The 22,682-nt window shown below is 34.7% G+C and overlaps 2 protein-coding genes across 2 annotated transcripts in view; both read right to left on the reverse strand.

The window, feature by feature from the left end:
- garz (Sec7 domain-containing protein garz) overlaps window positions 1-22,682 on the reverse strand; it is a 437,193-nt gene that overhangs the window by 309,592 nt on the left and 104,919 nt on the right. The gene's annotated exons all lie outside the window — the stretch shown is intronic.
- On the reverse strand, window positions 612-22,639 carry SamDC (S-adenosylmethionine decarboxylase). Its single transcript, XM_089705628.1, has 8 exons — window positions 22,276-22,639; window positions 20,501-20,587; window positions 6,311-6,512; window positions 3,836-3,932; window positions 3,069-3,232; window positions 2,574-2,666; window positions 1,531-1,686; window positions 612-807 (listed from the first exon to the last, which is right to left on the reverse strand). Exons 1-8 carry the CDS (start codon window positions 22,395-22,397, stop codon window positions 670-672), a joined length of 1,059 nt encoding a protein of 352 aa, XP_089561754.1. The 5' UTR covers window positions 22,398-22,639; the 3' UTR covers window positions 612-669.

Raw genomic sequence — 22,682 nt, forward strand, 5'->3', positions numbered from 1 at the left:
ATTTACAATAATATATAAACATTGTACATTCGATATTTGTGCCTAAACATGAGCTAAATCTACGCTAATCAACAATTTTCACAGCTACATCTTATTATCATATAAATTCATCCGTCTAATCTATGCTATTTCAACATCTAATAAACATTTAGTCGACAATTTCGTCCGTCAATTCGTCGCGAACACACCTCGCGCGGAACGATCGCCCGCCGACCGGTCGCGCGACTGCCGGGCGACCGGTCGCAGTCGCAGTCGCAGCCCGCTGCGCGCTCCGCCCACGTGGGTCACAAGTCTATCCGGATCCGAACTTCGCTCGGAAACGTTCGATTTACGCGATCACGATAGAGTTCCCTAAACATCTAACACGGCTATTGAAGTGAAGAAGTCGGGGCTCGCTAGTACAGTCTTATCGCACTGGTTAATGCTCTATATTGGCGGTCAGGCGCCACTCGCGCGACACTTGCAGGCGAGGATGGCGCTCACGATGCGGCGCAGCAGCGTGGGCGCGAGCAGCTCGTCCGGGGCAGGGCGCGGGGGGCGCGGGGGCGCGGCGCCCTCGGGGCGGTACGCGTCGGGCGCGGCGGCGAGGATGGCCGGCAGGGCGCGGCGCGGGGGCGCGGCGCGAGGGCGCGGGGCGCGGGGCGGGGCGCGGCGCGCGGGGCGGGGCTCTCAGCTCGGGAACTTGGCGTAGAGCGCGTAGTGCAGCTCGTAGCCGGAGAAGCGGCAGTACTGCGCGTCCTTCTGCTCGTACGCGTTCAGCGCGCGGAACGACTTCAGCTCGCGCAGCGCCTCCGTGGCTGGCGCGTCCTGGGAACATACATATTAATTTAGATTCTGTTTTGGATATGATGCGAGTAGGGATTGTAACACGCTCATGTAACTGACTTCTTTAAACACGATCTTGACCAATTTTGAACGGACAGATTGAATTCAAACTTTTTACACTTATCAGGTTGAAAGTTGACAATACAATAGTTGTTAGAAATAACTGATAAATAGTTGATAATACAAATATAATGAGTATATGCGTGTTTTTTAGTTTTTGGAATGATGTCATTACCTCGCGTTGCGAAAGAGGGCCAAGCAAAATTAAGACTAAAAGTTGTAACATTGACACTTTTTGCTATAATTGTAAGCCGTTCGGCGTGAATGTGTTTTTCTGTCTGTCTCTTTTTCTCTCTTTCATAGAAAGTTATTTTAGTAACTTCGTTCTATCCGGGTGTCCCCTGACACTTCTCAAGTTTTTTGAAACTGGAATAATCAATAATATAGTCTTAGGGATCTTAAATTCAACCTAGAAAGGTTTTATTCCTTAAAAAATGATTTTATATGTCTACCTTCAACAATAAAATAATAATTGACTAAAAAATAATAATTAACACGACTAAACACAACCAAAACGACCGTTACGTCCGAGAGCCAAATGCAAAGTGTCAAATTCGCTGTTCAACTCATTTTTATAACCACCCCCTCGGTTTGGGGTTGCCAGTTGGGGATTTGTTTCTAACAATAGATAATAAAATAACATACCGGCGTATGGAAGACAGTGAGCACGAACTTGGCCGGTCGGAAGGCAGCGAGCACTTTTGCGATGAGATGCGGGTATCTCGCGACGGGCACGTCCGACTCGAACGACACGTACGAGCACGCGCGCTCCGGCGTTATGTGGATCGTCATGTAGCTGCCCTGCAAGTGGATGGAAATAGAAAGTTTTTGAAGTGAAAACTTCTTTAGCGGCGTTGGGTATAAAATCTTAAACTCGCGTCAGGACACATGGCCTGATCAAAAAAGCGTAAGACGGATACCATTCCAAAATATCAAACATGCTCAACGTTAATAATTAAGTTTTCACTTCTGCCGGCACTCCCGGAGTGCAACCCGTCTTTTTTTTAGAAATTACACGAGGGGCTAGGTTAAATATTCGTTTAAAACATTTTAAACAAATGTGTGCAGTAGGTACATTCTTATTATGTTACTGCAATTCTACACAACTGCCTAATTGATGTAGAACGTTGATAAGAAATCACAGCAATTCAATAGGCACGATTCGTACGAATGCGCCACGATTCAAAGGAATACGGCATTATAATATTCGACAACTGTTCAGACAGGAAATTGTGACAACTATTAATCCACAAAAATATTAAATCAAAAGTTACGTCTAACAATATGGTATCTAGTGAAATATGGTTCGAATCGAAAGAGCACTCGATTCACAATATAATTATATTTATAAAGTAGACGTTTTATTTTTGGCAAATAAACTATTGTAACATACGTTGTACCCGGCTGCTCACGTTCGCTGCATTTTCACAGAGAATCGCATCACCAATAATTTTGTATGTATTTTAAAGGGAATGTATCACATTTTTGCCTGATTAATAACATTATACTAGTTTTCTACCAGGGACTTTGCTTGCATTTAAACGCGAACAAACAATAATAATCGTAGCAAACAGAAAAATAGAATAATTTTTACATTCACAATAATAGCAAAGAAGATAAATAACAATCTGAACAATAATGATAATTTACGTGAGTATGGAATGAATAAAAAATATGTATTAACTTACATCTTCAGCCACTCCGTTCATGGAATAACCGCAGGGATCGAACAGGTAGTCGTCGATCACCATCCCCGGGATTATCTGGTCGATGCCTGACGCCTGAAATTTACGTTAAACATTATTACACATTTCATTAATTTTATTTGTCTCGGATAAGTGTGCGTTCACCTTTACAAAAACACGAATCTAATTTTCCTTGCTAATGGTAAGTGGGCAAAAGCAATGGTGGCTCAGTGGTTAATACCTAGGACTTCAAATCGATAAGTTGTGGGTTCGACTTCGATGCCAGGCGAGGGTACAGGAAATAAATAGATTTTTCAATTTATCTGCGCATGTTATAATGTCACCACTGTTCGAACGGTGAAGGAAAACATCATGAGGAAACCGACATGTCGAAGAATCAGATCTACCCTCATAGGAGGCCCGTGTCCCAGCAGTGGGAACATATATGTATAGCCTAATGATGATGATGATTCAGATGACGACGATAATGATACCCACTCTAGTGGCATGGTGTGCGGTGGGCGAGCACTTGCGCGTGAAGATGTCCATGACGCGCGGGTCGAGGTCGGACATGAGCAGCTCGATGGTCTGGTCGGGCTCCGCCCCCGCGCACGGGACCGCCTCGCGGACCTCGCCCTCCTGCTCTAGGGCTGCCACCGTGCCTGTGGAAACAAGGATATTTTAAATGAATATTAATTATATTTAAAATTTCCTTATGTTTATATGTACTACTTGCTTTTACTGCCCGCTTCAACCTCATGTCCAAATATAGAGTAATAGCGTCATCTATTGGACTGTTTATGATTGAAATACGCATCAATCATATCACAAAATCGCCCCGCCGCGCTGCGGCGTGTAAAATAAAAGAAAAAAAATATGTTCAATTATTCTCATTCCAAATTTGAAATAAAGGCATTGTTGAACACTAAAATTCGTAAAAGAATTTTTTGTAAACATTTTTGAAGTGAAAACTTCTTTAGCGGCGTTGAGCACTTTTTCTGTAATGAGTATAAAATCTTAAACTCGCGTCAGGACACGTGACCTGATCGAAAAAGCATAAGACGGATACCATTCCAAAATATCAAACATGCTCAACGTTAATAATCAAGTTTTCACTTCACCGGCACTCCCGGAGTGCAACCCGTCTTTTTTTTAATATCCCATGCCAGCAGGTGTAACATTCTGATTCGATGAATGCGCAAAATTTTAAGAACAAATAGCACCAATTTTTAAAAATTCGAGGATAATAATATAAAATATCTCACCTTCCAGCGGCAGCAATGTGTACAGATACCAGCAGTCCTTCTCTGGACCCATGATGTAGGCGCGGCCGTCGCCGAAGAAAGAGTCCAGCAGTTCTACCTGCAATAACAACACAATTTACACTTTTAAAATTATATTATAAAGAGTAAATAGTAGTGTTTCTCTTGTTTATCATATATTTTACCTAGGTAACTCATGAGTATCTAAAAAATCGGTAGCGTATCTAAAAAGTATCTAAAAAGGCTAATGCCTTTTATTATATCTTTAAAGGTTGTCAAATCACCTATAAAAATACTAATGCTCTGATTAAAATAGGTTTATCAGTATTAACTATGATAATCTTTCCTAAAAAATATTACACTTCCTCCCTTTTTTCTTAAGTGGGGAAATCTTGCATAGATACCCACGGCCTCTGGGGAAGGGGCCAGCCAGCTCTACCGGACGATGGACTAAATCCCCGCTCCATCGCCCGGCGCTCCTCGTACACTTCCTCCCCTACTGGACTTTTATCTTTCTTTATTACACCATACAGCAAACTCTAACCCACAAACAATATAGAACATTCAATAGATACTATCTACCCGGAAAAATGTTGAAGAAATTGATCAACTCGCCAAGCGAATTTGAACTGTATCTCTTGGGAATAAGAATCGAGATACAAATTCTAAATGTTTTGTTTATCCCACACGTTCCGGAAAGTCATCAGAATGATATGAACAATATGTCTCATTCAAGATTTCTTGGTATCAAATGTCATCAATGTATAACATTTATTTGATATGGGTGTCGAATGAGTTGTAAAACACTTTATTAAATTATAATAGAGCTATTGTTTCAATATTATGATATCAAATGACAACTACATTGTACTTAACCTTTTTATGATAATTAGAGACATTTTTGAAAATAAACATGTTGGATAAATGTTTCTTCAAATAAATCTGTGAAATTCTTCATGTAAAAATTGTAGTTCTGTTGTTGTCTTATATGCAGTTATTTATTTAACTAAAAGTTCTGTTATAGTGTTCAATCGATTTTTAATTATTTTATATAGCTTCAGTATGCAATTTGATCACCTTTGTTAAAACAATCACACATCCAAAATCAAAATAAACATTTATTTATGCAATGAGACTTCTTCTAGAAGCACTTTTGAATCGCCATTACATATTTTTAACATTTACCACTATTTTATAGCTAAAGAGAAATTATTATATAATAATAAGGAAAATGTATTTGATTTTAATGGACACAATCTTTCCGACATTAAAGTGGGGAAAAACTATATTCAAGATTAATTATTACGAGGAAACTTGATATCCTTTACAAATTGCTTTGTGACAATAATTGACAATTAGTTTTATAATAATTGTATGTTATAGTATTTTGTTACTTGCTTCTTTATTATGTTCTTAGTATTTTAATATTTACTATCTGTGCCCCGCGGTTTCACCTGCATTGCTCCGTTCTTGTTGGTCTTAGCGTAATGATATATAGCCTATAACCTTCCTCGATAAATGGGCTATCTAACACCGATAGAATTTTTCAATTCGGACCAGTAGTTCCTGAGATTAGCGCGATCAAACAAACAAACTCTTCATCTTTATAATATTAGTATAGATTAGTATACATAATTCCCTTTAATATATTATTATTTTGAAAAGATATGTTTATTTATTTCAGTAAACATCCATTTATGTACTTGGAATTACTATTTATCAAGATGCTTTACATGTTACCTTACTGAATTTATTTCGGCAAAACCTATCAGTATGCTGTTTTCTAAAAGTCATAGCTTTCAGATTAATAAAAGCTTCATCAAGTAGCATTAACTATGAAAATACGTTTAAAAATGAACCGAAAACAATCGATTGCTATTCAGTACTATTTTATGATTAAACATGACTGTTCCTATTACATTGTTCGCATCAGTAAGCTTGATATCGCAATAACACAGCAGCTTGCGTTTTGATAAACATCCCCTGGGTTTGTAATTACCATGTTCAATAATTGGAATCAACAAGTGATAAACAGACATAAAGATACACATATTTTTTATGTGTTTTTTCTTCAATATTCAAATAATATTAGACCACTAACGCCTGATGGCCAAAGGCCAGTTCTACAAAGGTGCATGCCTTCCTAGTAAATTTTTATTTACAAATGTAAACAAACCCTAAAATTTGACCACGTAATATTTATTTCTAATTATTATGTTTTAACACATGTGTGCCAAAACTTAACAGCGAGGCGAATAACGAACACGCAATAATATCTAAACAGTGTAATCGCTGTTCGCCTTTAGATTCGCGTATTCGCGTCAAAGAGGTTTTTGTTTTCAAAATGTGTGATGTGGTTCGCGACGACACTCTTATAATTATGTTTTATCGAGAAACGATGGTCAGCACTCGAACGCCATGCATTTGAGGGGCGTGGTCTAGGCACACGTTAAGAACTTCACCAATAGAATATCTCACCTCAGAATCAAAGTTATCGTGCGGCTTCAACTGCGCCTCCGGTCGTGCGAACTCCCTTCGCGAGTAGAACACATTCTGCACGCGCGTATGACCCGCGGTCTCGTACGCGAGCGCGAGCACTGCGCGCACGCAGCGGAGGGGCGTGGTCTTGCCGCACGTCTTCAATATCCAGCGCCTGTTCGATACGAACATGCTGCTCTCACTGGAACAATAGAAAACAAATATTGTACATTGCAGAACACTTTTTTTATAAATATTTTGGATAATGATTTTTTACGGATGCTTTGATCGGTTTTTATTTTTCCTACTACATATTTATTAATCCTATTTACCAAGGGGTAAAAAGAGCGAAGAATGGACACATACTTGAACCTGATTTATATACGTATTTAGTATTTTTATGAACCTATCTTCCCTTTTGGTTGAAATGATGTTTTAGATGTGATCTAATCTACTGTACAGTATACTATTGAATTAAGCAGGTAACAATTTTATTTTTTTTAATTACAAATAGTTATTTTATTTGTTTAATCATAAAGAAATAATCACTATCAAAAGTATAGTATCACATAGTATTCAAGGAAGAGACAATAGAATAATCTTTTAGTAAACACTAAACATTAAACACACGTTCAATGTACTTATTTTATCAATGTCCACGACACGAATATCTATAGCTAATTATAATCCATTTGTCATGTCCATATTTGCAATATCATTAGGGAAGTGGGATTATGAGGTTACTGGACAAAGCACCTATATCCATTGACCCACTTCTAATGCTGATATTATTAGAACAGGGTTTAGGGATACATGAGCTATATTGTGCAACTTAAAGCTTACACCGACTTTTCAAATAGGAATATGTATATTATATTAGCTGGATTCGGAGCCCTCACTCGTGCTACTCGAGATACCCGCATAAAAAGTAGCCTCTATAATAAAACATCTTTGTAAGACTTAAAAGCTAATAGAGGCTCTATTAGCTATTAAGTCTTACAAAGATGTTATATGCGTGCAAATATGTATATATCAATAAAAAATTGGAGCTATTAGATACTGAATGTTTGTACATACAAGAAATATAATCCATTCTCAAATTCTTGCCTTTAACTTAAGAGATCTATAGTGTTCTCGGAATTCATACTAGCTAAACTACACAAACACTCTTATGTTTGCACATGGATCTAGATAAAACTGTTTAGAGTAGATTCTAGATAAAACTGTTTACCTTACAAGACTCATTGATGAAAAACATCTACAAATGAGATGAAACCACGTTAGTATTAACTGTTTCATTTAAACAGTTATGATTGCGTATTGCGGCAAGTTCTAACTGAACTTATTATCATTTTCTTTAACTTGAAGGAAACTGTATAATGAAAGAGGAGGATACGAGAACAAAACATTAGTTTTTTTATATATCCTGAGAATCAGTCAGACAGCTTACAGTTAAAAATAGGATAAACTAAATCATAGCTAGATGCCTATTCAACTAACATAATATAATAACATCTTCATATAAAGCTTTCCGCCCGCAGATTCGCCCGCTTAACTTGGATACTTAAACCATCCTCTTCAATCACTCGATCTATTAAAAAAAACCGCATCAAAATCAGTTGCTTAGTTTTACAGATTAAAGCATACGTAGGGACAGAGAAAGCTACTTTGTTTTATACTATGTAATCCAGGACATCCTCATACTTTTCAGTTGTCATCAAAGTAACCTCTGCAAGCTGAAATCATATCGAAACCCCACAGTCACCCCCAGTTGTAAACAACGAATGTACTGCGTCACAACACGGCACCGCGCAGGCGCTGATCGATATCATTGTAACCTGTCTATCAGACCTGTGATTTAGGTACTCGTTTTACATTGGCTGAGGTATATTTAGGTATCGGTCAAGAATAACGCTTATGTAGAGAAAAAATCTGATTATACCACCGTTTCGTCACGATTCTGAGGCGAGGACTACCAAACTACCTTCTTGACGCTCCTCAAACTTTATTTACGAAATTTCTATTTTATATTGCCTGTCTAAAACCACGAAAATTTTGTCCCATGTAATCTAGTTAATAATCTCATAAGCCCAGAGCAACTGGTACCATGTAATACATTTGAAAGATACAATGACTACCGAATAGCTCGTCTGTCTATTTTTGCGTTATGATTAATAACCAAAAGAGTTCCGTGCCAAACTTGAACTATGAGATATCAGCAGGTGCATGTATTCAAAACATGCCCATACATACCAGAATCCGTACTATAATATTTAGAGAATTATGATCATTACTAGAAAATCCTGGATAAATTACTATCAAATTTAACGCTACATTGTCCCTAGAAACTTCTATATAAGGTGCATCCCGTACATCCCTTTCCAGCCCAAGAAACTCGGTCATAGCTCTACCAATCGAGCGTGTAATCGCATTAGGCCAATTTGCCTGTACAGAAAGCGAACCCAACAATTTCCCGTATTGAATATTCCGAACTGATTTTGATACATTAGTTCTTATACAGAAGTTAATGATGCATTGACTACGCGACTCGTGTTCGCATGTATTTATAAATCATGCACGTTCTATTATGATGTCTGGTGTATAATTAGAAATGTTTCCATTAGAGTAGCTTGTTTAGTAATATGTGTGAAGTTGTAAATTACGTTTGATCTATCGTCACGTTCAGATTTCAGACTTCATTCATACATGGATCAGAAGGATTAAATTATTTATGAATAGGAAACTCTTCTATCGAATCATCTTTTTAGATATGGAAGGAAGGCTATATAAGAATAATATTTTCAAAGTACTTGTGCATTTAATCACGTTTAACATAGCAACAACATCATTACACCCTAATGATGTAGCCAGGGGATTGAAGGTAAGTAATAAGGCAATAAACAAACAATAATAAAACAAGAATGAATAAAATAAATATGTGCGTGTAATTGCAAAATATTTCCCTATTTCTACCACGCGAGTGTACCTAAGGAAGCGAGGAAACTGAAGAAACTCATGTTATTTATATTGGATTAGCGCATTATCATTTATCAGGATATCCTAGGTAAATGAAAAGACAAAAAAAATATTGGCACTTGGTATCTAGTACAGTTAGCCAAAATCGGTTTGGATTGGTTAGGAATCTCAAGGACTAATGATTTGAAAAATACATTAAAATTAACAAGCAGGAACTTAAATAACTGAGCAATACTATCGGCGCAACTTATGTTCAAACGTGAACAATGTTACTTAAATGCAAATAATAAACATTTAAAACCACAACTGATTATTTAGAAGAATAAAGAGCTAAGTAAATTAGTCATAATACCTTAAAGATAAAAAATGAATGAAATTAAGATTGAAAACAGTTTCAAAGTCAGGAACCTAGGCTATAAATTCCAAGCGATCACCCCTTCGGTCTTATACAAACTATAGAGATTCAGCTTTGTCAATTGACACTATTGACCCAGAAACAGTTACATTGTCGCTTCTAGAAGGTCCCGATACCGTCAGAGCTTGAAGTTTGAACCCATCAGGCTTTATTGACATTGATTGTTTACACAAGTGGTGTTATGTAACAATCAACGATTCGTTTATGTATGATTGTGATGGACACTGATTACTGAACGCTGTTTTTATTTTATTTTAGATTGTGTTTATAAATAAAATTTGATTTCTTTCGAATTCAGAATTCTAGATGTTAAGGTATTGCTTATAACTTCATCTTTAAATTAAATTTCCTAAATTGAGAACAGTAATGGTTACAATTTATAATGGTTATTTTGTAGGGACGGAATCTAAGTTCAAACTGTAACCGGGTTAAAAATATTTTATGAGCCTTAGTTAAAACACGAACGTAAGCTTACCAAAACGTGATAATAAATAATTTTCTTTTGCACAACAAAATACGGCTAAGATTCTTCCTAAATGAGACGAAAAGTATGATGTCATCATAATATATATTATTCTATCAATCAATTACATAAGCTTGTGGTAACTTCGCAAGTGTCTTGAATCTTATCTTTATATATCAACTGCTACTGATTCATAATATTCTCTAATCTCTACCCACGGAAGTCACGTTTCCTACCATGTGGGGATCTTAGGAAGAAATTGGCAAGCCAGAATGTTTATTTATAATTATTGCAATGGCTGATTGTGACTAATACAGACAGGTCACAGACTGGTGCCTATTGGTATTGAAAGCTATAATCTAAATATTTCTGCGGTGCAACGGTCATAAAATATAGTATTTAAAGTATAATTTGACACGATTTCAACCCACTATATCAATAGTTAACACCATGAAGTTGAATCAGATAATTTCTATATAGTTCAATTACATAATATAACAGCTGATGAAAGAAGACCCGTATCATGGAGATTTTAGGATACCAATGGAAATTTTATTTTCACAACCCATCAATCGCTTGACCAAACAACAGGTCTGGCTCATCAACAAAAACAAAAAACATGCGGCGAAAAAATCACCCAGATAATAGATTACAAACATCAATGACCTCGGCTGTTAAACGCTTCAAGGTTGGCTATTCGAATGCTTCTATTGAATTTGATTCGGTTTCTTTTGGCTGTGTCGGTTCATGTCTAGTATGCAAGCATGTTCAGTTTAATATATTCTACTTAGCGTTAGCACATCTTTTAGCATACAAAAATATATACCGCTTCAAAGTTAATTAGTTCCTTAAATAAATTTAATACATAAATTAACTTTGACTCATAGAAAAAGGTATATTACTGGAACTTTAAAAGACAGGGTGACCAATTGCAATCTCTTGTCTCTTTTAATCTATTTTGAGATAAAGTATTCTGATGTATGAGTGTTTTAAGGCTTGAACCCATTACATTGTATTGGCAATTCTATTATACATGTAGTTTATACCCTATAATGCCGTTATATAATAGATTACTTAATCTCGTACGTTCATAAATTGACGAAGCCGTGGTAATGCAGGCATTTCACGTTTTCCTTTTTTATGAATCTTGGTTATTATCAAAAAATCTCTATATTAATACTCTAGATTGTCTTCTTCAAGTCCAACATATTAAAGAGTGCTTCTTTCACATATCGCGACCATGTATTATATTGTTTCGTATTACAATTGATTGGTCGAATATGTATGTTTCGATGGCAAAATGTGCGGTGTGGTGATACGACGGAGAGAAGTATAATGAAGTCGAATTTCCACCATCTATTACCAATATTTTATAAAGTAAGGTTTGATCGTTTTGCTCAAAATATATTGAACCGATTTCAAATATTACACCAGCAGAAAACTGAGTGATACAGGCTATATTTTTATTTTAATCCTGGGTCAATTCGGGCGGAGACGGAACAAGCGGTGGGCGATATTTTTTAGCAGAACGGACCTAACTTACAACAAATCCTATAACGAAGCGGCTGAAGCGAAATTCTCGTTGCGAACTCATTCACCTTGGCAGAGCTGAGCTACGGACAAGGTGTGAATTTCAAGGCACGAGTTACACGATTATTTCGTAGCCGATGTGTCTAGTCAGTTTTGCTTCAATAAAAATTATGTTATTTGAGGTTATTGTACGAATTCCAATTGAATTTCGTATTGGAGTTATTCGAGTATGGGCAATGTCTTAGTGGCAAGGCGTATAAGGTTTAAATTTTGAAAATTTGGTTATATGGCTGTCCCTACTGGATTATATATTTAAGAACACGATGTTAAGGACGACAAAAGTCTTAGCCAATAATGATTTCGCAATAACCTTTTAGGATGTGCTTTAAAATTAACAAAATCTCAATGATTAAGCTAGATAAATATGGAAGTCACATGGCGCAATTTCGCACCTATTTTGTTCCAACTTCCAACCAACCTATCTTCGCATCTACATACAACTTTATATTCGTGTACACGGGGCACGTGAGTGAGACGTGTGTATTTCGCAGTTTCGTATATCTACAAAGTCCTATACCACATAAATCCAGACCATTGTGGTCGTCCTCCGCGCATGCGCGCACTCCACCTTGACCTTACCCTAGCTACTTAGCCGCAGGGTTGAAATCGTCGAGACGATGGTGCCCATTCTCGAATACAGAATTTCGCTGACGGGCCTGGAGAGGTTTATTTTTAGACGCGAACTTTGGGACTACGCAATTTGTGAGGGTTGCCGGTTCATGAAATGTTACAAATTGTTACCATTACAATGTTAATGCTAATGTAGTGTTTTAACTATGTATTTGTGGTATTGGCTAGAATTTAACATACCTAATAGTAAATAAATTTTACTAGTTAAACTGGGTTTGCGGTGTATCATGGCGACCCACCACAAACTTCAATAAGGGTTTATTTATTAGCCTAAAAACACAGTATTTCATAGTGCTGGTTTAAGCAGGAAAAAAATTAAAATTCAAACCTTTTTTCTTATTTTGCGGCAATTTATCTTCTCATCCAAAACTTTAATTCATTATACAACTTTGTAATATGTGTGAAAGTAAGTACACAAGTCGCCTCAGAGCCTGAGACGTAAATCTTGGACGCAGTTGTGTCGTACACGTGCTCTCCACTATTCAAGAGGCTACTGCACTCAGACGAAACAATTTCACATCTCAGTACTTTTTACATGATAACTAGACACCTGACCCTAGATACCTCAGAGCTGAAGGCGACTTCAGTCCAGTCATTCATCATTTCGTACAGTCGCGTAAACAAGATCAACGACCCTTTATCATTGACCGATCGGCTGACGTGTTCCTCGTCATAATTATATAATGCATTACGCGCTTGAACATCTTCCAGGGAACATAAATAGCGTGGTACCTGCTACATCATCGTGTGTACAGCAGCTGCGGTACTGCGCGACTGTACATTTATTACGTCCAATTTAGTGCAATGATAAATGACGTTGAGTGTACTTTATGGCCAATGTGTTCTTTGCAAAACGTTTGCGTCAATTGTTTTTACAGAATACGTCGTTGAGGATGAGGTCTAGTACTACTGTACTCAGATCAAGCAAATAAACTTGGAGATGTTTCTTAAGTGTCTTTTTAGTTTAAAGGACTGAGTTGTATTTTAAAGTCTCAAACCTATATAAAGACCAGAGAAATAGTTAACTCGTTTCCGAAGAATTGGTGAAAATAAGAAACACATTGGATAGGATTGAGTACCTATTCCTATAATTTTTTTACATAAAATATCTGAACAGAATATGAGGTAAGATGAAAGTCACTGCGTTGCATCACGAATTTATTAAAAGCACAAAAACTATAAGTATAAATGCATAAAAAAGCAGCTCCAAAAATAAATGTAATCTGTGCCAAGCGTTTTTCTGTATTCTACGTAAATTGTTGTGTTTTGGTTGTAGCTGTGTGTAATTCGTGGGATAAATTGAGTACTGTGACGTCATAGTACTGAGTACTTACGATTACATATTACATATATGAATATGCTTATGTAACGTGTAATAAATTCTTTTATTCGTCATTTTATGTGTTCTTCTATTTCCGTGTAATGAAGCAATGAAAATCTAATACTCTGATGGGTTGTCTTAATAACATGGTTCTTTACTCCTTTTTGTGCCTTCCAAACTTGACGCATAATCATCTTCAAACTATTACGTTACATTCGTTACAAACTTTGTTCTAGAACATTATGATAAAATGTGGGTTAAGTTGAACGATCTCCCATTTGAAGATAAAAAATTAAAATTGTTAAAAAACGCGATAAGGAGACTTTGAGAAAAAATTCTAGAAAAAGATAATGATGTTGATGACGTAACTGTCTTTATCTAAATTATTGTGTAATTTTTACATTGAATTTTATCTATTTCAGAGTTCAATCAAATTAAAACATCAAGTAAGAACTTTGATTGTACTATTACAACAATCGATACTACGAAACCAAACAATAAACATTAAAAAAAAATTGTAAGACTTATCATTATATCTTGAATAAAAGTCGTTATATTAATAAATATCTAGCTCGTAAAGCCAAACAATAATATTGACTGCGTTGAAGCCAAAGTTATAGGTACTGCGACGAACGGTGACGTAGACGAGCGGACGCTAAATGTGGCTTCATTCAGTATTTTTAACTTTAATACTTTTTCATCAATCAAGCATCTATTCATTCATACTCTTGAACTAGTACTTGAGAACTCTCTTGCAGCCTTAGATAAGCTGTTCAAGTTTCAGCCTCTCATCGGGGTGATAACAATTATTTATTTGTTAATTATTGGCTTGTCTTAAAACATAATTGGTGAAAGGCCCTGGATACATGAATATCTTCTCCGAATTCTTTAATGGTTCATAATGCTATCATTATTTCAATTCAAAGGACACTATTCGCATTTCTCCTCATTTCCTTTACCTACCTAATTTTGATATCACCGTTGCATTTCTACATTTATTTTTTACAAATCCCTAGATTACTAGGACACCTGAATTGACATTTTTTCCTCGATTCCTGATACCAATACGGGGCCTCATGATCTTCATTATTCCTAACATGTAAGGTATCTCCAAACAATACCTTGGTCGTTATTATTCCTGATCGTTATTATTCCTTACCATATTTCAAATCTCCTTACCTTCATGGTCAATCAACTATATCCCATCCTACACATGCACTAGCACACGTGTCTGCGCCACTGCCGTCTTATCGATACAAAATAGAGACCACGTGCCGGCTTGAGCGTCTAGCTCGTGTTAACTTGACCGTTGTTTACTAGAACTGGCGCATTGATCTCACTGTTTATAAATGCGTCAAGTTCTTGTACTTGACGATATCGTTTCTAACAGTTATTGTGGTCATTTCATCGTTTAACATGAAAGTCATTCACCTAAATACGGTTTTGGTGTAAAATTAACAGGATAGGTGTCGTAAGGAAACTATGGATCATTGTGGTATCGGGCAATATTTAGGTCATACGTACAAAGTCTGTTGGATGCATTTTTAAGTACGACAGTTATCAGATAGTGGAAATAATCTTATCGAAATTCTGTTCCTCTCGCAGTTTATTGAACATTTTCTGGTCTACTTAATTCTGATAGTCAATGCACATTCGGGAAGAAAGAAATCTATCAATATCCACGTGGGTCATAACTCATAAGCCATTTTTAAAATAGTTCCATAAATTGATACACTTCCGAAAAATAATTTCCTCAACTATCAAAACCATCACCTTCCTCACTTAAAACGGAACATTTAGCACCCAATCGTGGAAAACTAACTTTCCACTAACACTGGCAACTGGCAAGATGCCGTAGCCGTGTCACGTCACAGATCCGTCACGTTGGTAAACACTGCAGCGACCTTGTTACTGGAATTAGATTCTATTTATCTTATTTAAATTCGCGACGAACCGCTTTAGAACAATTTTATGGCTGTGCAAATTGTTGCTCTAAAATGGGAAAAATATATTGTGTGGAGATTTTGAGGGTTCTATCTTATGTAATTAATGATACAAATTATTTTTTTTTTATATTCCTTAAAATTTAAATGGTAAAAATCAAATCGAAGTAAATAAGCGTAACGAGTGGACAATCAATATCTATAGGTAGTATATTCAAACCCCATAATCAAGAACCTATACAAGCAATAGAAAAAAGTCAGCAGACAATTGCTCTGATAAAATTAAGTCCCAATTGTTCAATCTAGACAGAGGAATTGTCTGGTTATTGACCTGCTTACGGCACTTTATTTTTGCCAATTTTTATCGCGATTCCTATAAACATCTTACGCTATTTAATGAAATTCTTTGAATCAGTCGCATTCTCATGCAATAAATGAGGAAGCTTATTTTGATTTATTTTACGAATGCCATCAACCATTTGGCTTGATATAGATAATATCTATAAAACTCATGATATGAAAACAGACTATAATATGTAACTAGGAACTACAAAATACAATTGCTCGTCATTGCCAAATCAGATAATCTTGTCCTTGATTCCAATTAAATAGGATACCAAGTTATCTGCAAAATTGGCGTATCAAGGTGCCACTTATCATTGACCCTTATTTTGTGACATGGCAACAGCTCGTAGTAGTAAGTGATAATTGATAACCTAATAACCTTTCAATCAGTACCGATGACCATTCGGCGCGTGGACGAACAAAGTTTACTATCTACAATTTATCGAACTAATGATGAAACTGTAGTAAAGCTGTAAAGATAAAACTGGAAAACGCGCATGAAGAATATCCATGCGTATCCTTAAATTAAAAGTAGTAAACAATTAGTCAATTTCAAGGGTCGTTATGTAATTAATTGACTACAAGATCGAGTGAAAAGTTACCAATTAAAAGATATAGACTTTTGATATAATTACATAATAGGAATCGATAGAGGTGTAAGAGGTTAGATGATTGGCCAATTTTAAATATTTTTTACAAGCCAGAAATTTTCCTTAAACTAGATAATTTCTCATAATTGGTTGAGAATATCAGAGATTTGTTTGTAAACAACATATATTTAAATGTAGGTATGAGTAATTACTAATTCATAATAATTATATCAATGAGTAACTTCGGAAACAGACCGATCAATCACATTCACAAGAGTTTCATATTTCATACAATATTTAAATTTTTGAACAATGCAATCACTGAAGAGGAAACCATTATTTTCAAGTGCTTCAATGCTCTCTGACAAAACATCGAGAATCCAACATCATACAATTTTACAGTCGACGAAAAATTGGCTACAAAATATAAAAAGCTTCCGCCAGTTCTGACAACAAAAAATATTTTTTTTTCCTAAAATTTTCCTTTTCAAGAACAGATTTGAAGAGTATCTCTATTCTCTACTCATTAGAAGCATAGTAAATGATGAATGATAACCTGAAAATCTTGTATTTCAGGATGTTCTTATCTTGTACAATGTACGCGAGCTCTTTGAAGGAAGAGTTGAAATTCTTAGACTACATATTATGTATGTTTAATTATTTTAACTCTTACAAAAATGTCAAAAAGATATTTATTTATTTGGAGAGCACTTATTATCAAGTTATTCATAGAACCTATATTTTAAATGATTGGTTCAATATTTCATTTAAATAGTTCCTGCAGACGCGGATAAAAAAAACCCGAATAAACCACACAGCAGTAGCTGTAAAAACTGCACAGCTGATTTGAGATTGGCACATACAGTGTGATCTGATTCACGGTCACCCGAGTATTATACAGGTTTTCAAGGCGAAATACGATTTCGTAATAATGTATATTGTAATATGTATCTGAATATGTTGCAATGTAACAAATGAATAGAACGTCGAGTTGGACTGAAAAGAAAAATTTTATTATTCCTAAAAAACAATGTTACCAGAAGACAATAAGATTTTCAGTTATGTATGTGGTATTTGTTTTATCATTATCTCTTTAATAAACAATGAAGCACTAGATACACGTATGTATTATCACGCAACGGAAAAGATTAGTTATTTTTAAATGAATAATAATATAATTAATATACCTAGCTCCATTTTGTTGTATCATAATAATATGATTGTGGCAAAATTATATCAATTGATAAATTTTCTTGTAGGTAACTTACTCATTAACCTTTCTCTTATAGGTACAATATGTATAATTATGAAACGCAATTGTGGCTGACTGACTCATCCATCAACGCACAGCCTAAACTACTGGATCAATTGAGCTGAAACTTGGCAAGCAGATAGCCTCTATGATGTAGGCATCCGCTAAAAAAGGATTTTGATAAATTCTACCCTAAGGGGATGAAAGATTGTATCACGAAAATTTATTTTGACCACATGGGCGAAGCTGCGGGCAACAGCTATAGTAAATTGCAAAGTATCTATACATATTCTTTTTAACAGATTACAAAATGCTGAACTGATATAACAAAAAAATTAAATAAACGTCAATAGATACATACAATTTGCATACAATAATAAAAAATGTGTACACATGTACTCTTCCTGACATTATGTACCTAAACACAAATAAAGCTGATTAGTAAAAGACACGTTTCGTTTATTTGTCTGTACCTACATATACTTGTAATATTATAATACCGGATGCGTTATGTAACAGGTAGTCTAATAATAATCTTTAGAGGATATAAAATGTATTAAATGTTGATCTAGACCTATAAATTCTTTTAAATGTTACTCGAAAAAATTACCTAAGGAAAATTTCGTTATTTTCAGTCAAGCTATTTCCAATATTCAGGAAGACGAAAAATTAATGCTGCGTAGGTACAGTATTGGTCAGTAAGGTACTTTTATCTATCTCACAGCCTAATAATTATTGAAGGAGAAGTTCTAAAATTTCTTAAATAAAATTAAATAAATTAATTACTTAAATAATAAAATATAGTATCTATACTTCTTAAATAAAGGTAGAGGTTGTAGTTAAGAATTTTTGTGATTTTTGTGTTCGGAAGTACGGTTCCGATCATGAAAATTATTACCCTAACAGAAAGCTACACTGTTGACTAGACTTTCACATAACAGAAGCGACAAAGGCTATTCTTTTATCCCAGGTCAACCCGAGCGAAGCCGGGGCAAGCCCCTAGTCAATAATATAGAAATATATACTCGTAAAAGGTCCGACATTTTGTATATAAAGGAGTTCACATATAAATCTCCACTGCAAAAGCAGGCGTGCGTATCTCAGAGTCTTGTTCATTGATTTTCCGTAACACACCATTCAAATATAGCCCTTATTGCTCGGTTTTCACTATTTCCAGTGGAAAATAATCCTGAGCACTCCGAATTGGCTATGCACTTCACTGTAAAAGGTGCTCTTATTGATTTTGTACACCCGTTATTGAAAATTCATAAACGTGTTTCACCTGTGATATTCTACAAGTCGACTATCTTACGGATAGAAAACTTAAATATCGCAAGAGTTATAGCATTTTTCAATATCAATAAATATTTAAAGGTATATTAGCAACCTTAAAATACATCTGGGTAATTAAAACTGGCTAATTAATTATTACTTACAGAGCATAACTGAGTTATCACACCGAACTATCATCCATCGAATTACCCATTTGAGTATCTACGAAAAATTTCGTCAAACATCTCAATAATGAGCGGTTTACTATGAACAGATTGTACCATCGCATCGCCTAATTAAAATCGTTAATTTATTGGTTGCATTCAAGTCAATGTTTACACTAGGTTTATCAATTAAGTTAATTTTAGAAACAAATTTAAATATGTACCCACATGACTGATAAATTGTACGAATTTCGATAATAATTCATAGACCTCAGGGCAGCGGTTATCAGCGAATATATCACGCGCTACGTTCATGAGTAATTGAGACACACACTCGTAAAATTATCAATGTTGCACGGATTTTAATGTAGACAATGACGTCTAATTCTTTACGGTTTAAGCGATAAACTCTGGCTTTACTTGTATGTACTTAAACTACAATCGTTCTTTAGTCCTAAATTTTTTATTATAAATTTTCTACTATTATAAAGCTGAAGAGTTTGTTTGAACGCGCTAATCTCGGGAACTTTTGGTCCGATTCGAAAAATTCTTTCGGTGATAGATATAAGATAGCCCATTTATCGGCTATATAATATCTTCTCGCTGAGACTGGAGCGGAGCACTGCGGATAAAACCGCGGAGCACAGCTAGTTTCTTATATTCAAACATACTGCATTACTATGTAATCAATAAAGAATGCTTACACAATTGAGTGCAATGCATAAAATTGTATAATATTATTGTGTTGGTTTTAATTTATAGACCATTATTATGCAAGATTATGTTGCAATTCTAAAAACGATCTATTCATCTTAAATTACAATAGGTACTACTAATATTATAAATGTGTGTGTGTTTGTTACTCTTTCACGCAAATACTACTGAACCGATTACAATGAAATTTAGCACACTTAAAGAGGGTAACTTGGATTAACACATAGGATAGGTTTTATCCCGGAAATCCCACGGGAAAGGGAACTATGCGGGTTTTCCTTAAAAAACGCGGGCGAAGCCGCGGGCGGAAATCTAGTTGTAATATAAAACCTTTATTGTCTTCCTCAACTGTTAATTGTTCTTATCAAGATTTTTTTAACAATGTTTTAAATCTATTTTAGGAATAGAATTTTGGAACACTCTATATAATATAAGTAAATTGTGCTATTATAAATATGAGAATTACAGAACACTCTGTATATAAGTAAAATGTAATTATGTACTAATGAACTTACCTAAGTACATAAGCGTCAACTTGCTCGCTCTGGGTGAAAGAGATGATCTCACACCGCACTATCTTCAATACATTCTCCCATTGTTGGCTGCGGACAAAATAAAAGTTTTAGAATATTTACAATTATTAAGCATATGGACTTATCTTATATTACTATATGATATATGCTGTCATGATTGTGTGTATAGTCAAGCATTGCAAATAAACAAATCCTTAATAAATTTTATGGGAATCTAATTTGATCACTAAATTAAAATTAAAATATAACATTAAGTTATTGAATGTCCAATTAGAATTGTATATTTTATAGGGTAGCAACATTCCAATAGAAATCACAAAAAATCCTGTATTAACTAAATACAAACACAAATAAACTTAGACATAAATGAGAAACAAACATGTAGAGATAAACTACGATAACATGGCGCGCCCCTCCAAATTACTGTTTCAATGTGTGTAGTGAAATACAAATATTTAAATATTATATTATTATTATTTATAATAATATAATAATTAAATTATTAATTTTTATTATTATATTATATTATTACATTATTTATTATGAATTTCACAAATACTTTCAAACGTTTTGAATTTTGGAGGGGCGCGCCATGTTATCATAGTTTATCTCTACAATGTCTTATTATTATAGCTAAGCTAAGTACTTACCTACCTATTTAATATTTTAACTTGAGAATTATTGTAAGTGCTTAATTGTATAAATTTTCAAAGATGACAGGTCATAACTTTAAATAATTTCCAACAAATAAAACTGGTTCATAATGACAGGGTAGAAAAACTTTTCAATCCTGTTTCCCAATAATGAGCATTTTATACATAAATATTTTAAAACATCAATACCTAATGTAACTTTTCCAAAAATCTTTAATGATTTGTTTCCAAATATTTATTATGGAACCTTCACTTAAAAAGTAAGTTTTGTACAAAAACTCAAGACAATGCAGGTTCCTCAAAACCTGAAACCCGTTATAAGTTTGGGAAACAGGATTGGAAAGTTTTTCTACCCTGTCATTATGAACCAGTTTTAATTCTTGGAAATTATTTAAAGATATGACCTGTCATCTTTGAAAATTTATACAATTAGGTACATGTAGGTACTTACAATAATTCTCAAGTTAAAAAATTAAATAGGTAGGTATTAAAATACTAATCTTTACATCAAGTGTTTGAGTAGCTCTTGTAAGTTGCTACTACAAATACCTAACTAAAAAATTCAATTAATAATTAAAATATTGATACGTGATAAATCTAATAAGAAAACTGCTATGATATGAATAAATTTTAGGAGGTTTAAGTACCTCCTAAAATTTATTAAAAAAACGAACGTATAATAAAATTCAAATAAATGTCAAACGCATTTTTAGATCATTCGTAAAGTCAAATCACGCGCTTCATTGAGACCAAAGAGTACTATAATAATACGGCAGATTGAGACAATCAATCAAATTTCTGAAATTTACCGGCGTCTTACTGAAACAGCTGATTCTAGAACCTTCCCAAGCAAAAACATAGGAGTTAGGACTATCTTTAACCTTGAATTAACAAAAAAGAATCAAATTATGATTGTCCTATAAAACTGGAGCCTTAACTTATTTCTTTGTACCTACAATTATTTAATTTTATTTACGTAACTTAATTAAGTTTAGGTTATTTCAATAAAACGCTGGTAACCTCTCCGTTGCAATATTCTAATTGGTAATAAATTAAAAGACGTTTTAATTCTTATTTCTTAATAATTTAAAATTGTATATTTACCGTGTAATTTTTCTTAAGTCCGCATGCTTAACCGGTGTAAACCATATTTCAATTAACTTTTCGACACCCTCGAAGAACTGCTCATTATTATCACTATTAGATATTATTTCAGTTTCAGCCATGGCGAGGTTTTGTAATGTAGGGAGTTTTTATTTAATAAAATGTACAGAAAAATCTTCCACAGGAAAAAATATCACAACCACTACGGTAAAGCGTCGCAAGTCGACTGAAGAAAATGAAACAAAAGTATTGGCGAGGTGAGGGTGATAGAGAGAGAAAGGTTGACCTCTCTTTCCTTCAGAGCGAGCAAATTGTCGGCGACGGCGCGTATTTCAAACCGACATTTGGCGAATGGTCAAACATTCGAGCGCTCAATGGTTTTATAGCGCCGCGTTATCAAGTAAAAC

This window comes from Colias philodice, chromosome 17, assembly GCF_061535455.1.
Source record: "Colias philodice isolate Cphi_HAF_F1 chromosome 17, ilColPhil1 Martin Lab GWU primary, whole genome shotgun sequence".
Classification (NCBI taxonomy): Eukaryota; Metazoa; Arthropoda; class Insecta; order Lepidoptera; family Pieridae; genus Colias; species Colias philodice.

Excerpts from the sequence above, each read along its gene's own strand:
- SamDC (XM_089705628.1), bottom strand. The coding sequence starts at position 22,397 with ATGGCTGAAACTGAAATAATATCTAATAGTGATAATAATGAGCAGTTC. Across the intron at positions 6,513-20,500 it reads GTTGACGCTTATGTACTTAG|TGAGAGCAGCATGTTCGTAT; the intron begins GTAAGTTCATTA and ends CTATTGTTCCAG. Across the intron at positions 808-1,530 it reads TCACTGTCTTCCATACGCCG|GACGCGCCAGCCACGGAGGC; the intron begins GTATGTTATTTT and ends GTATGTTCCCAG.